Raw genomic sequence first — 13,400 nt, forward strand, 5'->3', positions numbered from 1 at the left:
ACTGCGGCACATTGTCGCCGACAACGCTCGCGATTCACGGTTGCTTGTACTTTGTACTTGAAGAGGGTTAGGGCGTCCTCGGTGACTCAACGCCGCAACTTTTTTATCGCCTTCAAACGCTCTCGGTAAACTACACCACACGAACTTCCTTTTCCGGTATATTTTTTAGATTCCCGTCTCCTTTACAGGTTCATTTTTTAGAGAATTATTGCTGCTGATTTGAGTTGATTCACATTATGTGCGGAATCTTTGCTTGCCACCATCATCCCGACGTGATTAGCTTTAAGCCAAAAGCTCTCCAGCTTTCTAAATTGTGGGTCATACTGTTTTTGCGGGTTTCTAAGAACTTCTAGTCGTGTTAACAGATACTCGTTGTAGAATTCGTCACCGTGGTCCCGATTGGAGTATGTTCCTTTGTTTGCCTCAGTGCTCGCTTCGATTATGCGCAAGGCTTGGAGCTTGGGAGATTATTAAGATCAGTGACTGACATTGACATTTCCGCAGGTGGAAACTTCATTAAGAACAAGACTAGTAAGTTACCAATTGATGGATACAATAAGCTGGCGATTGAATCCGATGCTGACTTATTATTTAGTCATTGCTCACGAGCGACTGGCCATTGTTGGTCTTGGTAAGCGTCTCACTTAGATCCGAAGGCATCGGTTCGGCGAATTGCTAATTGCTCATACCGCAGACTCCGGTGCCCAGCCTTTGACCAACGAAGATGACACTCTTGCTCTGGGTGTTAACGGCGAGATCTACAATCACGTTATTATCCGACATCAGCTTGGCGGCTCATACAAGTTCAAGACTCAGTCTGATTGTGAGGTTATCATTCCTCTGGTAAGTCAGTTTCTGTAAGCAAATGGATATGCTATTTAGCGACGATACTTAACAGTGCTGTAGTATCAAAAGTATGATATTGACTGCCCCAACTACTTGGACGGTATGTTCGCTTTCGTCCTTTACGATGCCGTCAAAGATCGTATGATTGCTGCTCGTGACCCCATTGGCATTACTTCTCTATACATGGGCCGTGCCTCGACTTGCCCGGGTGCAGTGTTCTTTGCATCAGAAATGAAATCTCTAAGTGAAGTGTGCGATGATATCATCGTATTCCCGCCAGGGCATGTTTATGACTCCGCAACCGACAAGATCACCCGGTATTTCAACCCTAGCTGGTGGTCTGGAGACCGCATTCCAAGCACACCTCTGGATTACAAGGCTATCCGAACAATGCTGGAGGCCTCTGTACGGAAACGTCTTATGGCTGAGGTACCTTACGGTGTTCTGCTCTCTGGTGGTCTTGACTCTTCATTAATTGCTTCTATTGCCGCTCGAGAAACTCTCAAGGCTCAGAGCATTGATATTGATGGTGATTCTCTGACCGGTGTCGATGAGAAGGGCAACCTTTCTGGTGCTGCTTCATGGCCGCGACTTCACTCATACGCTGTCGGACTTCCCGGTGCTCCTGATCTTGTTGCTGCCCAAAAGGTTGCAAAGTTCATCGGGACAGTCCACCACGAACACACCTTCACTCTGCAGGAGGGTCTCGACGCTCTCTCGGATGTTATCTATCACCTCGAGACCTACGACGTCACCACCATCCGTGCCTCCACTCCGATGTACCTTTTGAGCAGGAAGATCAAGGCCCAGGGTGTCAAGATGGTTTTGTCTGGTGAAGGTTCTGACGAGATATTTGGAGGCTACTTGTATTTTGGCGCTGCTCCTTCGAAAGACGACTTCCACAGTGAGACCGTCCAGCGAGTGAAGAACTTGCACCTCGCTGACTGCTTGCGGGCCAATAAGTCTACTTGCGCATGGGGTCTTGAGGCTCGTGTTCCATTCCTTGACAAGGCGTTCCTTGAGCTTGTCATGAACATTGACCCTGCGGAGAAGATGATCACAAAAGACAGAATCGAGAAGTACATCCTCCGTAAGGCGTTCGATACTACCGGTGAGGACGTCAAGCCTTACCTTCCTGATGAGATTTTATGGCGCCAAAAGGAGCAGTTTTCTGATGGTGTCGGATACTCATGGATCGATTGTCTCAAGGACACTGCTGAGAAGTTTGTCTCTGACGAGGACTTCGCGAATCCCAAGCCAAAGTGGGGCGAGGATGTGCCTACGACCAAGGAGGCTTATTGGTATAGATGCATGTTTGACGAGCACTTTCCTTCCAAGACATGTGCTAGTACTGTCATGCGGTGGATCCCCAAGGCGGACTGGGGATGTGCTGAAGATCCTTCGGGCCGCTACGTCAAATCACACCTTAGCGCAGTTCCGCAGTAGAAGTGGGGGTTCCCTTTATGCCCCTTGTTTGATTTTGGTTCAACTCATGTACAACATATACTTATTGATTGTTAGACTTAATTTTTTGTTTTAGAAAAGACTTGTTGTCACATATAGAAAATTGAGCATTACTTTTCGAACGTCAAATAATTTATGCAAGTGAGGCAAAGTGTGTTGCAATCTCAGCACCTAGAATAAATAGTGGCGATAGCGTATGGCTGAGACTGTGCCATTGTGTTAAAAATATCATCCAAGGGGGGTTTATGTTTTATCTATCTGAAATCCCGCAGGGGAGAGTTTAGGCCATGCAATTGGCGTAAGCTAGTGGGTTTTTTTTTGCATGCCTGGAGCGGCGCAAACGAATATACTAGAGCACGATTGATTGCTTCAAGTTTACACTCACTCACATATGAGCCGCACTAACAAGTTCAGCGGCACAGCCTTTTTGACAGCAGACAGGAGCCCGCACCGATCCCCAGGATTCATGCACACACGGCTGGCATTTTCGCTTTCCTGGAGTCATATTTAGATCCTGGCCGAGTCGAACTATCGCACGTCTGCCACACAGCAAACGATGGTCGACAGCGTGCGAGCGTCGTTAAAGCACCGATATTCTTCCTTCGGAGAGCAGTCGTCCCACGACTCTTTAGAAGATCCTGCATCTCTCTCAACTTTGCGGAAGCTATATCTAGCCCCTCATTCGGCTCTTCCGCATACTATTGACCGGGAGAATGTCACTATAACGTACCAGCCTGGTGCGTTGCCATATCCGCCTGTTAAGTTGCTGAATCCAATAGAGAAGAAGCGTGTGTTGGTTACTGGGGGTGCAGGGTTTGTCGGCTCGCATCTCGTGGATCGACTGATGCTAATGGGTAAGTTCGTTTATATGCAGTGACAAACATGTTGGGCTAATGCGTGGTGATTGCCGAAGGCCATAATGTGATTTGTATCGACAACTTCTTCACCGGATCTAAAGCGAATGTCGCTCACTGGATAGGTCATCCGAACTTCGAGCTGATCCGACACGACGTCGTTGACCCTATCCTTGTCGAAGTCGATCAGATCTACCACTTGGCATGCCCAGCAAGTCCAGTCCATTATCAGTCCAATCCCGTTAAGACACTGAAAACTGGATTTTTCGGCACATATAACATGCTAGGACTGAGCAAGCGCGTGAAAGCCCGGTTTCTACTTGCGTCTACGTCGGAAATTTACGGCGATCCTGAGGAACACCCGCAGAAAGAGTCATATTGGGGACATGTGAACTGTGTTGGTCCGAGAGCGTGTTATGATGAGGGCAAGAGAGTAGCGGAGACTTTAGCGTATTCGTACAACCGGCAGGATAATGTCGACGTGAGGGTTGCTCGGATCTTCAATACCTTTGGACCGCGAATGAATTGGAACGATGGTCGAGTAGTATCAAATTTTATTTTACAAGCACTGAAGGATGAAGATCTTACGGTTTACGGTAATGGCAAGTCGACTCGCTCGTTCCAGTACGTGCACGATCTCGTGGATGGTTTGATTTTACTCATGAATTCGGATTGCAAAGAGCCCGTTAATATCGGCACGCAGCAGGAATTCACCATTGATGAGTTTGCGCAAATGGTCATTGATCTGGCAAAGAAGGAAACAGGCAAATGCGACTCGAAGTTGATACATCTGCCGGCGCTGGAAGATGATCCTCAGCGACGAAAACCGGATAATTCGCGTGCCAAGGAGCGGCTAAATTGGGAACCAAAGTGGAATGTCGTCGATGGATTAGCGGAAACAGTGAAATATTTCAAGACTCAATTAGAGGAAAGACTATAAATTTCTGGATGTGATTTAGGATATTGACAATACAAAACGGTTTTTCTAACGGATCTGTGATACAGTCACACGAGGCGGCATTGAAGGAATGAGTAGGACTTTGGCGTAGATCCGAAAAAGTTCGCATACTACGAGTAAACAGTCCCAAATAATCAATGAATTGAGTATCCGTATCACTCCATATCCGGCAAGCAATGACTAAATACATTACAAACACTATGCACGCTTTAGCATGATTGCTGTATTTATGAATCCAACCTCTTTGACCGTCATGCCCATGTCCTCTGGACCGAAGCGCTTGGTAGGGAAGGTGGTCACAAATGCTGCACTCGTTGGTGGAATACCGGAGTGGTCTTGGACCGAATGCGCGACTTCAAAAAGAGTAGTATCCAACGGGAAGGTTTTGACGACTGGAGGTTGTCCGTCGATTCGGATCTGTAGCCGCGACTCGGTGTATTCTTTCTTCTGTTTTGGGGCGGAGCTAGCAGCTTGTGGCTTGGGTTCTTCGGCTGCAGGTAGCTGTACACCCGCTCTAGAAGCTTTCTCTCTCTCTAACTTCTCTTGACGCGCTTTTCTGTCGGCTGCAATGAGATCACGGACACGTTGCTTAGCGAGGGAGTCCTCTTTAGCCTGTCGTTTTCGATCATCCGCTTCCTTCATCATCTGCAGTCGCTTCTGCTTCTCGATCTGAGAAGCAGACTCTTTGTCAGCCTTTCGTCTCAGGATCTCGTTATTGCGAGCCTCAACCTGATCTTCCTTCATCGCCTCGGCCTTTCGCTCCGCGGCCCGCTTTCGAAGCTCCTCCAACTTTGCCTTCTTTTGTTCCGGCGTCAAATCCGGGATTTTCTCTATCGATTCAGCGAAGTTCATGTGCTGCGTCTTTGTGGCATGAAATTCAGCCAAAGCAGGAGTACGGAACCGTTTACCGCAGTCCTGGCAAACAAGCGACCCGGCTTCTTCAGAAAGCTCGCCCTTCTCAGCGGCACCACCCATTGCACTTGTCGCGTCGTCATCCTCAACGTCATCTGTTGCACCAGTTTCATCTGAAGCGTTTTCGATGGGATGCTGTTCGATCCATTCGATGGCGTTTTCGAGAATTGGGTCGGAGATGTTACGTAGTGCTGACTCGATTCGCGAGGCGGGGAAACCCATCTGGACTAGCTGAACACCAAATAAGTCATCGATTTGCCGCAAAGGAACGTGGCTAGAAACTTACTTGATTTCGGACATCCATATAGTCGGAAAAAGCAGAATAAGCTATTGCGTATTTAAACAGATCATAAGACAATAGGTGCCCTATGATTTCATTACCCGGAGGCGATGCTGGGAGTAAATGGTTCAATCAGATACACGCATATTCTGTGATTTCGAGGACGCGTGGTGGTCCAGTTTTGGCGAGGGGCGGTGAAAGTGTGATGCGTGCACACGAGGCAAACTGTAAGAAAGCCCCGTAATCTGCTGGGTGCTTCCGTCTTCGGCTAAAATCATCGTTACTCCCATAATTGCGACGACCATCAAGTCAGACCATCTACACGATTCGTTTTACGCGTTTTTTTTTCCTGATCTGGCTCTCATATTTCATATCTCATACGTGCAATGGAAATATCGCCATCAGTCTTAGAGTTTTCCGGTAAGTGTAATGGATAGTTGACATTGAATCGCAAAGTGCCGCACATAGCAGTTGTTGTCAGGTGCATTATTAATGCACGCACCACGCTTTTGTCAGTCGAGCAATAGGATTAATACTCTTTTCACAGGCCCGTTCACGAGGACCGCCACTCGGACATTGCAATTGCACAATAAGACGCCCGAGCCGATGGCTTACAAGGTTAAGACTACCGCGCCGAAGCTGTAAGTGCAGCGCATTATTGATATACGCGTGGCTGGCATGTGCTAACTATTTGATAGATATTGTGTCCGTCCTAATGCTTCAAGAGTCAATCCCGGGGAAACGATTGAAGTACAGAGTATGTGGATTTTTCGATTGATGTGCATGTTGGCGCATTTCTGCATGACTGCGTACTGAGTTTGTAAATATGATAGTTATCCTGCAAGGACTCAAACAAGATCCATCGCCCGATTTCAAGTGCAAGGACAAGTTCCTCGTTCAGAGTGTTCCGATTGCGCCAGAGCAAGAGACACTAAGCGTCAGCGACTTGGTACGTCTTGATATTGTTTACGTCATCAGAATGAGGCGTTTGTGATTTCGCTAATTCACAACAGTGGTCATCGGTTGAGAAGGTAGCCAAGGAGAAAATATCAGATTACAAGATCCGGGTCCACTATCAGATTCCTCAGAGCGAGTCAGAACCACTCACACCGACGGCTACAGCGGCTCCTGCTGCTGGAGCTTCTTACACGACGCCTACATCTAATAGCACCAAGAGTGTACCAGGATCTGTGGAGAAGACGCTGACAGATTCGCTTGAGAACGCGCCCGCCGTAGTGTCGGGGTCACCAGAAGACACGGAGAAGCTTCAGGAGACTATCAAGAAGCTCGAGTCCGAGTTAGAGAAAGCCAAGGAGGCGTCGCCTGCACCAAGCGGTAGCAAGACTGCCGTGCGGAGAGGTGATCAGGGCGTGCCAATTCCGATGGCGGCGTTACTCTGCTTGATTGCATTTTTGTTGGCGTGGCTCTTTTTCTAGTTTGACGGCGCAGACGCTGGTGATTATGAAAGACCGATAATAAACTATATACATTCTTAAAGCGAAGAGGAGCAGAGAAGTTTATGTAAGTGTAGGTATGTCATATGTGGAAACTTCGAGTATGCTTAAAGCTGGGAAATGCGCGTGCTTTGTTTATTGTTTACTTGTATAGTGTAATGTTTTCTCTCTTTTGTTGCCTTATATGCGTCTTTTCTTTTATCCGTTTTAGTTTTGACTTAGTTCGTTATTGCATGTAGTACGGATCTATAAAAACTAGTTTTACGTGTCCATTCATTCGGTTATTCCAGCTTCAACAGTTTCAAAATCCACTTTCGAATCCTCGAATTCGGGAATCAGCTATGATAATATTGATGTGGGTATCTAATAAGGCCTTTAAAATTCAGAAGAGGTACTATTGCGTCGCACAACTCACACGACGAGAATGGCATTTCTTAGGCTCATTGAGATTCAAATTTTTCAACAAAATTGCTTCGTCCTCCTGTTGTTGTAGTTGTTGTAGTTGTTGCTGCTGCTGCTGCTGCTGCTGCTGTCGAACAAAAGTCTGTGAGATGCCGTGGGCTATCTTGTTTTCGCCACTGTTGTATCCCACGCTCATGCTATCTGTTTCCAGAACAATGCTGGACTCAACTCGTCGTCGTTTGTTTCCTGGAAGCATCTCAGGGGGATCACATTCACCGCCGTGACCTTTTTCCGCCGAATCACGACTCAAACGCGCACTGTAATCCCAATCTATCTCGGCTTTGCGCTTCAACATTCCAGAGTGCCGCAGTGCGCGTGCTTTGCCTGAAGATGTAGACTTTGGAACTGGACGAAGTCAGGGAGAAACAAGGTCTTTGCTGGTGCTAAACAACAGTAACGAATAAAGGTGGGGTGGCTGTTGGTTTACACAAATTAGATACTGTGCTTATTAGGAGCCAACATAAACACCATCAGAATAATAACTATGTTCAGTTTCGTGATTTGGAATATGACTGGCGATGTCAGCAGGCCAAACAACCCCACGGACAACTTTCTGCCCGTAAACGTCAAATTATTTTCTTTTCCATTGGACACTTACCGAATTTGACAGGGACCACACACGGCTGAATGACTGACTAATTACGCGCACACCAAGCTGAGGGTCGCGTACCTACTCTGATCGCGTGCCGGCGGAACGGTTCACCCATTCATGGTACAGTGGCATATAAGGCATATCCGTCGCTAAATGCGTCAGATACGCTCCGGCCGTCCGCCGAAAGGATGATTTGGCTCGGAAGTTCCCCCACACTCCCACTTCGATGATGCCATCCGATAGTTTGAGGCTGTATTGTTACGCGGGAGAGATATGGTAGTGGCAATAATTTCCGCTGAGCCTGTAATTTCTTTGTAATATCTTATGGCAGAGAGCGATCTTGCGGAAGAAAAGTATTATCAGACTGTAGTGTTAGGTGGGAGTGACGGTTGAGTGCAGGTGGATGATCTGTCGGGAGACCGTTCACGGCCGCTCCACGGAATCAATCCCACATAACTTACCTTGCCCTCCATTGGACCGTACTCCTAAAATTCCACAAATAATGTCGTGTCCCTTCCTCTTCTTCCAGCTTCGCTCATCTCCATCTTGAATTCCCATGGCCAAGTTCGCTCCTGAGCCGGACTTCGCTGCCCTAGTGCGCGACCTCTTCCATCATCTGCCGTCGTCGCGGCCAGCCTCCCCCGCCCCGTCACAGCGCTTTCTCGACCTGATTTCTCCATACCTACGATCGCGTTTCACCTCGTTCGAATCAACAACATGCCAGCGTCCCCCATACTATTGGTCGTCGCTACTCACGATGTCCTCCAACACGAACGTGTCGTTGGCAGTCGCGCAAGCACTCCATCGCGTCGACGGAGCAGTCGCATATATGCTCGCCTCCATCAACGGTATCAAGCGGGTGGACGAAACGACACTCCTCGCCTCCGCGCTTCTCCCTGTCCGCTCTGAATGCGCCGTATTTCGTACAGAGACGCCTGACGAATCCGAGCTCGAGTTGATCTGGATTTACGTCGACATTCCTGGTCGGCGCGGGTGGAAACTCCACGAGGCTAAGTTGGCTCTCATGGACGAGCTCTGTTACTGGCGACAATGGAGTCCGACTGTCGAGGACGCAGAGAATGTGTGGATCGACGAAATTGCAGCCCGGCAAGTAAAGGAGCAGATCAAAGCCGCTCTCTTACAGCACCAGGCTACCGCTTCGACGCTTGCAAGTACATCTACTGGGTTGTCCGCTTGTGCGGCTCGAACGCAGGCACTCTTCATGTCAGGTACCGAGATGCGATTCCGCCAGGCTGCGGCCGGAGTCCCTATAACGGAGCCAGCGAATCTGGATATGAACGACTTAAAAACGACCCAGGCCGAGAATACTCGACAGAAGCTATGTGATGGTCCCTCGGACGATGATGACGAAGACTACTGGAACAGATACGATAATAGCGGCTCGATTATCACTCCATCCCCCGAGCTAGTGCAGTCTCTCCGAACTATCAGGCGTCTAGAAGAGCTCTCGGCCCACAGCGACGACAACAGTAGACCGTCGTCATTAAATAAGTTGTCCTCGTCCCGAGCATCACTGTCAAACCCACAACCTCCTAGCACGAGCTCCAAGCGACTTGGTCCTGAACCACAATATTCTCGCCCAGCATCGTCAATGTCTACTGTCTCAACTGCATCATCTTCATCGTCCACAATCTCGTTCCTTCCCCTTCTCCCCACCGACAATGACGAATATGACAGCAAGCGCGTAGTCGAACAACATGTCCGAAACGCCATGTCAGATCTCTTCCGCATCGCCAAAGAGAATCACATTTCACCTGCAGGCTTTCGTGAGCTAGTCAACAACGGTGTCCAGGCTACCACTGGCACCGCTGTATATTAAATTGGTATAATAAGTTTGTATAATAAGTCGAAAGATTTTTGGTTATTTGGTGTGTTTGTATTTATTTTGTGTTCTGCACTTTTTTTTGCACATGATTGGGGATCGGTCGGTAAATATGGTTCCATGTCGGGTTCGTTTTGTTTTGGTGTTTATATCTATGGTGCTGGCGAATGGATCGGTCTATATATGTAAGTAGCGCATGCATATTCAACGATAAAAATAGTCAAAAATTTTGGATCATCATCATATGTCAGAAGTAAAAAATTCATATGTCAGAAGTAAAAAATAGTCATTTCAAAATATAACTTTTATTAATATACAAGTCCAAAATGCCTCTATGAATCTTTCTTTTTCCGAAGTTCTTTCTCTCCATTGCGTTTCCGACCATCGTCGTAAATGCCCAATATGTATGCGCATCTAATCACGACCAAGTCGATTGCCATCTTAACACTGTCTCTCGCAAGTTCCATCTTGCTGCCCGGAACTTCATGCCACGAAATCGGGACTTCAAAGACCTTGATCCCCTTCCGTTCCGCCAGAATCAGGACCTCGACGTCAAAAATCCAGCCTTCGTTATGCATGTAGGGGAAAATCTGCGAGACGGCCGACCTTGTGAACATTTTAAACCCGCACTGCGTGTCGCGGATCGTGCGTATGCCGAAAACGTAGAGCAGCGTGTGCAGGCTGTACATCAGAAAGTTGCGAATAAACGACCGCTTGACGACTGCTTCGGACTTGACCATATGCGCACGGGAGCCGAGGGCAATGGCAGGTGATGATGGCGAGTCCGTTAGGGATGTGAGCGTTGCATGCAGGGTTTTGATGTCTGAGAACTGTGATGCGCCGTCTGCGTCCGCAAAGATGATGTAGTCGCCGCGCGAGCGTTGCATTCCCTAGTCGACTTAATTAATACTTACGTGCAAACTACCAATTGGACAATCCGACTTACATGAGCTACAGCTCCACCTTTTCCTCTATTCTTCTCCAACTTGCAAACCCGGATACAGTCTTCGAGTACTCCTTTGTCTGCACCAAACTTCAACGCAATTTCTGCGGTCTGATCTTGACTCCCGTCATCAACAACCAATATCTCGTAAGTAACCTTCTCTCCCGCAAGTTCCCACCCCTCAAGCACGTCCACAGCTTCATTCAACATCTTTGGCAACCTTTCCGTCTCATTATACGCTGGCACAACGACAGACACAGCAACTTTTTCCTCCCGCTGCCGCTCGTCCTCGGGATCTTCACTGATGTGGGGTAATTTCCGGGGCGCCGGGACCGCGCGTGTCTTTGTTGTCGTCTTGTAGGTATTTTCTGATGGTAACACGTCCCGCGGGAAGCGCGCAATAATTAAAATAGCGATATACAGCACGCCGAGCGCAAACGCGCTCAGCGCCATGAACCATATGAGCAGCAAACCGACCAGCGTTGCCATTGGCGACACGGAGGATGGAATGGGGAGCACGCGTAGTGAGAGATATGTTATTAGTGTTTCTGACGTCGACGAGCACATGATCGTTCCCGGGGCGGCCGTTGCAGAAGCGAGCGCTGTTGGTTCTGTGGAGGCGAGTATCTGTGTTAGGTCGGTAATAGGGTCTAGCGGTGTTGGTGTGGAATTCATATCCGTGATGTGCTATCGATTGTGATTGCTGATGACAGGAATTAGTAGAGAATGGATAACTCACTATAAACATGAATCAGGTGAACAAACCTATAGATCAAGGATCATAAACGGAGGCCACGTCTCGTCAAAGTGGACAGTCGGTGCTGCTCACCATGTCCCGAGAATGTATTCCCGCGATAACCTATGAACGAATACACAGTTATACGATTCGTTCCCGTCGTGCACAATTTCCGTGACTTGACTACCAGTAAATAAAGCAACTGTCGATGTGAACACGTACCCGATTTCATCAACAGGCCGTTCGTGGCAGTACCCTGCTGTTTTAAGATTGACCGTGTCAAGAACGGTTAGGATTGTTACCAAAGTGCAAAAACACGTGCGCATATTAAGGACCCCGTTACAGTTTGCCTATAACTAACTGGGCACCAGTCAGGAGGGTAACATTACCCGGCTGGCATACACAAACATCCCACTGGGCACATTTTGGCCATTGTTGTGCTCAACCAGAAGCGATGATGTTTATATATTGCCTTCAAAGATGCTAATCAGATTGAATGGGAAGCGACATCGATTTTTTTTCGCACTGAGCACGCAGTACGACTACTAGTCAGATTTTACAAATGCAGCGAACACTTGCCCCAGAATCTGTTTCTTGTAGAAGTCGCTCCAGCCATCTACTCAGAGAAGTTGTCAATAAAACTGCTTAAGCAGGGATATATGATACAGTCTCCACACAGGAGATCCTTCCACGCACAATCGTTCCAATATCAAAAGATGTGTTCAACATAATACAATGCAGAGCATACTAGACAAGGACAAACCATTCAAATGCAATAATATCTGTCACCAAAATCGCCTAATCCCGGGACCACAAACCTGTAAATCCGTAAGGCTTTGCCCAGATAAACATACCAGATGATACTTACTTCTGCTCATTTAATCCCTCGTCAATAAATCCAGTGATGACCTTCAGCTTTGGAAATTTCTTGGCAAATGCGTCGATACCCTCCGGGGACGAAATAAGATTCAGGAACAAGATATGTTCAACGGGTACACCTTTTGCTACCAACACATCCACCGCCATGATCGCGGAGCCACCGGTAGCGAGCATCGGGTCTAACAGTAAAACATCTAAGGGAGAATATGTCAGACGAATCCGTCCTTCCGACCTTCATATTCCCCGACTTACATCGATCCTTGATATCTTCCGGCAATTTCTCGTAAAATAGTTTGGCCTCCGCAGTTTCTTCGTCTCGCTGAATGAGGATCTTGCCGATACGAACTGATCTGCAGCAATCTCGTAATCCCTGTTCCATCGACTCTCCGGCGCGCATGATTGATACCCCGCATATCTTGCCTTCAAACTTCAGGCCCTTGTATGTTAAGTCTGTTTATGATTAACAGAAGCTTCTATTTAGTGTTGCGAACAATAAAGTGAATATACCCGTTGGTGTCGAAACAGAGGTCGCTTGTACGGGGAGATGATTAAGTCCTAAGCGGAGTCAGCGATCTCGGACCTATCATAAAGCCTCGAGAGCGAGCTACCTACCTTCCTCGACTAATATTCGAATAATTCTGTTACTGTAGAAAACGAAATCGGTGCGTTGTGTCTTAATATCGCGTATTATCCTGAATTGCATAAAACATCAGTCGTCTTTAGTTCGAACTAACTTTCCCGGCTTTGTACACTCCATGGCCATTACGAACATGAAAACTTACGTATATAGAGCAATTAACTGTGGCGTCTGCTGTAAGACGGTGACATTTGGCGGCGCCTCAGTAATCGACACTGTCGGTGTGGAACTCGCTTCGTGAGACGTCATAATATTTTCTGTACTGATCAGCCAAAATTCCAGACCTACCGGACAATTGAACACAGATCAATGTCGGCAAGCGCTCCAATAATATATATATTCAAAAGTCACTCACGATCAGATATTTAAAATCCTCGGAAGTTCTTAATCGAAACCTGGTATTGCTGGGACAGGACCTGCAGCCGAAGAAGTCTGAACTGCATGATTCTGTGATTATGGTGAACCTCCCTGAATTATGGCCGGGTAACACGATGTTAGCTGTCCAAACCATTAGATTAGTTTGTATATCTGAACGAGTAG

General features: G+C 47.6%; 7 protein-coding genes across 7 annotated transcripts; 4 read left to right on the plus strand and 3 right to left on the minus strand.

Annotated features, from left to right (window-relative positions):
* The first annotated feature begins 73 nt into the window (after nt 1-73).
* V1513DRAFT_441302 (uncharacterized protein) lies at nt 74-2,440 on the plus strand. Its single transcript, XM_066897504.1, has 6 exons — nt 74-313; nt 379-404; nt 505-531; nt 596-631; nt 695-843; nt 907-2,440. The coding sequence occupies exons 1-6, from the start codon at nt 237-239 to the stop codon at nt 2,290-2,292; spliced, it is 1,701 nt and encodes a 566-aa protein (XP_066754710.1). The 5' UTR covers nt 74-236; the 3' UTR covers nt 2,293-2,440.
* V1513DRAFT_441306 (uncharacterized protein) lies at nt 2,441-4,156 on the plus strand. Its single transcript, XM_066897505.1, has 2 exons — nt 2,441-3,164; nt 3,224-4,156. Exons 1-2 carry the CDS (start codon nt 2,867-2,869, stop codon nt 4,102-4,104), a joined length of 1,179 nt encoding a protein of 392 aa, XP_066754711.1. The 5' UTR covers nt 2,441-2,866; the 3' UTR covers nt 4,105-4,156.
* Nucleotides 4,073-5,419, minus strand: V1513DRAFT_441307 (uncharacterized protein). The gene is made up of 2 exons (XM_066897506.1): nt 5,321-5,419; nt 4,073-5,265 (listed from the first exon to the last, which is right to left on the minus strand). The coding sequence occupies exons 1-2, from the start codon at nt 5,336-5,338 to the stop codon at nt 4,321-4,323; spliced, it is 963 nt and encodes a 320-aa protein (XP_066754712.1). The 5' UTR covers nt 5,339-5,419; the 3' UTR covers nt 4,073-4,320.
* A 121-nt stretch (nt 5,420-5,540) lies between these two features.
* On the plus strand, nt 5,541-7,044 carry V1513DRAFT_441309 (vesicle-associated membrane protein-associated protein-like protein C16G5.05c). The gene is made up of 5 exons (XM_066897507.1): nt 5,541-5,734; nt 5,862-5,955; nt 6,013-6,071; nt 6,148-6,263; nt 6,328-7,044. Exons 1-5 carry the CDS (start codon nt 5,701-5,703, stop codon nt 6,748-6,750), a joined length of 726 nt encoding a protein of 241 aa, XP_066754713.1. The 5' UTR covers nt 5,541-5,700; the 3' UTR covers nt 6,751-7,044.
* Nucleotides 7,045-8,030: 986 nt separating this feature from the next.
* Nucleotides 8,031-9,981, plus strand: V1513DRAFT_441314 (uncharacterized protein). The gene has a single exon (XM_066897508.1). It carries the CDS (start codon nt 8,379-8,381, stop codon nt 9,660-9,662), a length of 1,284 nt encoding a protein of 427 aa, XP_066754714.1. The 5' UTR covers nt 8,031-8,378; the 3' UTR covers nt 9,663-9,981.
* A 16-nt stretch (nt 9,982-9,997) lies between these two features.
* V1513DRAFT_376575 (nucleotide-diphospho-sugar transferase) lies at nt 9,998-11,097 on the minus strand (the record flags this gene model as incomplete). The annotated part of the gene is made up of 2 exons (XM_066894931.1): nt 9,998-10,555; nt 10,612-11,097. 2 exons carry the CDS (start codon nt 11,095-11,097, stop codon nt 9,998-10,000), a joined length of 1,044 nt encoding a protein of 347 aa, XP_066754715.1.
* Nucleotides 11,098-12,110: 1,013 nt separating this feature from the next.
* On the minus strand, nt 12,111-12,926 carry V1513DRAFT_457635 (uracil phosphoribosyltransferase-domain-containing protein; the record flags this gene model as incomplete). The annotated part of the gene is made up of 5 exons (XM_066899633.1): nt 12,111-12,162; nt 12,213-12,417; nt 12,476-12,673; nt 12,731-12,778; nt 12,836-12,926. The coding sequence occupies 5 exons, from the start codon at nt 12,924-12,926 to the stop codon at nt 12,111-12,113; spliced, it is 594 nt and encodes a 197-aa protein (XP_066754716.1).
* Nucleotides 12,927-13,400: the final 474 nt, after the last annotated feature.

Source organism: Lipomyces chichibuensis (assembly GCF_038497645.1).
Source record: "Lipomyces chichibuensis strain CBS 12929 unplaced genomic scaffold V1513scaffold_8, whole genome shotgun sequence".
NCBI classification, from domain to species: Eukaryota; Fungi; Ascomycota; class Lipomycetes; order Lipomycetales; family Lipomycetaceae; genus Lipomyces; species Lipomyces chichibuensis.

Coding starts and splice junctions, on each gene's coding strand:
- V1513DRAFT_441309 (XM_066897507.1), top strand. CDS start 5,701: ATGGAAATATCGCCATCAGTCTTAGAGTTTTCCG. Junction 5,956..6,012: donor AAGACTACCGCGCCGAAGCT/GTAAGTGCAGCG, acceptor ACTATTTGATAG/ATATTGTGTCCGTCCTAATG. Junction 6,072..6,147: donor GGAAACGATTGAAGTACAGA/GTATGTGGATTT, acceptor TAAATATGATAG/TTATCCTGCAAGGACTCAAA.
- V1513DRAFT_441314 (XM_066897508.1), top strand. CDS start 8,379: ATGGCCAAGTTCGCTCCTGAGCCGGACTTCGCTGCCCTAGTGCGCGAC.
- V1513DRAFT_441306 (XM_066897505.1), top strand. CDS start 2,867: ATGGTCGACAGCGTGCGAGCGTCGTTAAAGCACCGATATTCTTCCTTC. Junction 3,165..3,223: donor GGATCGACTGATGCTAATGG/GTAAGTTCGTTT, acceptor TGATTGCCGAAG/GCCATAATGTGATTTGTATC.
- V1513DRAFT_441302 (XM_066897504.1), top strand. CDS start 237: ATGTGCGGAATCTTTGCTTGCCACCATCATCCCGACGTGATTAGCTTT. Junction 405..504: donor TCACCGTGGTCCCGATTGGA/GTATGTTCCTTT, acceptor ACATTTCCGCAG/GTGGAAACTTCATTAAGAAC. Junction 844..906: donor GTGAGGTTATCATTCCTCTG/GTAAGTCAGTTT, acceptor ACAGTGCTGTAG/TATCAAAAGTATGATATTGA.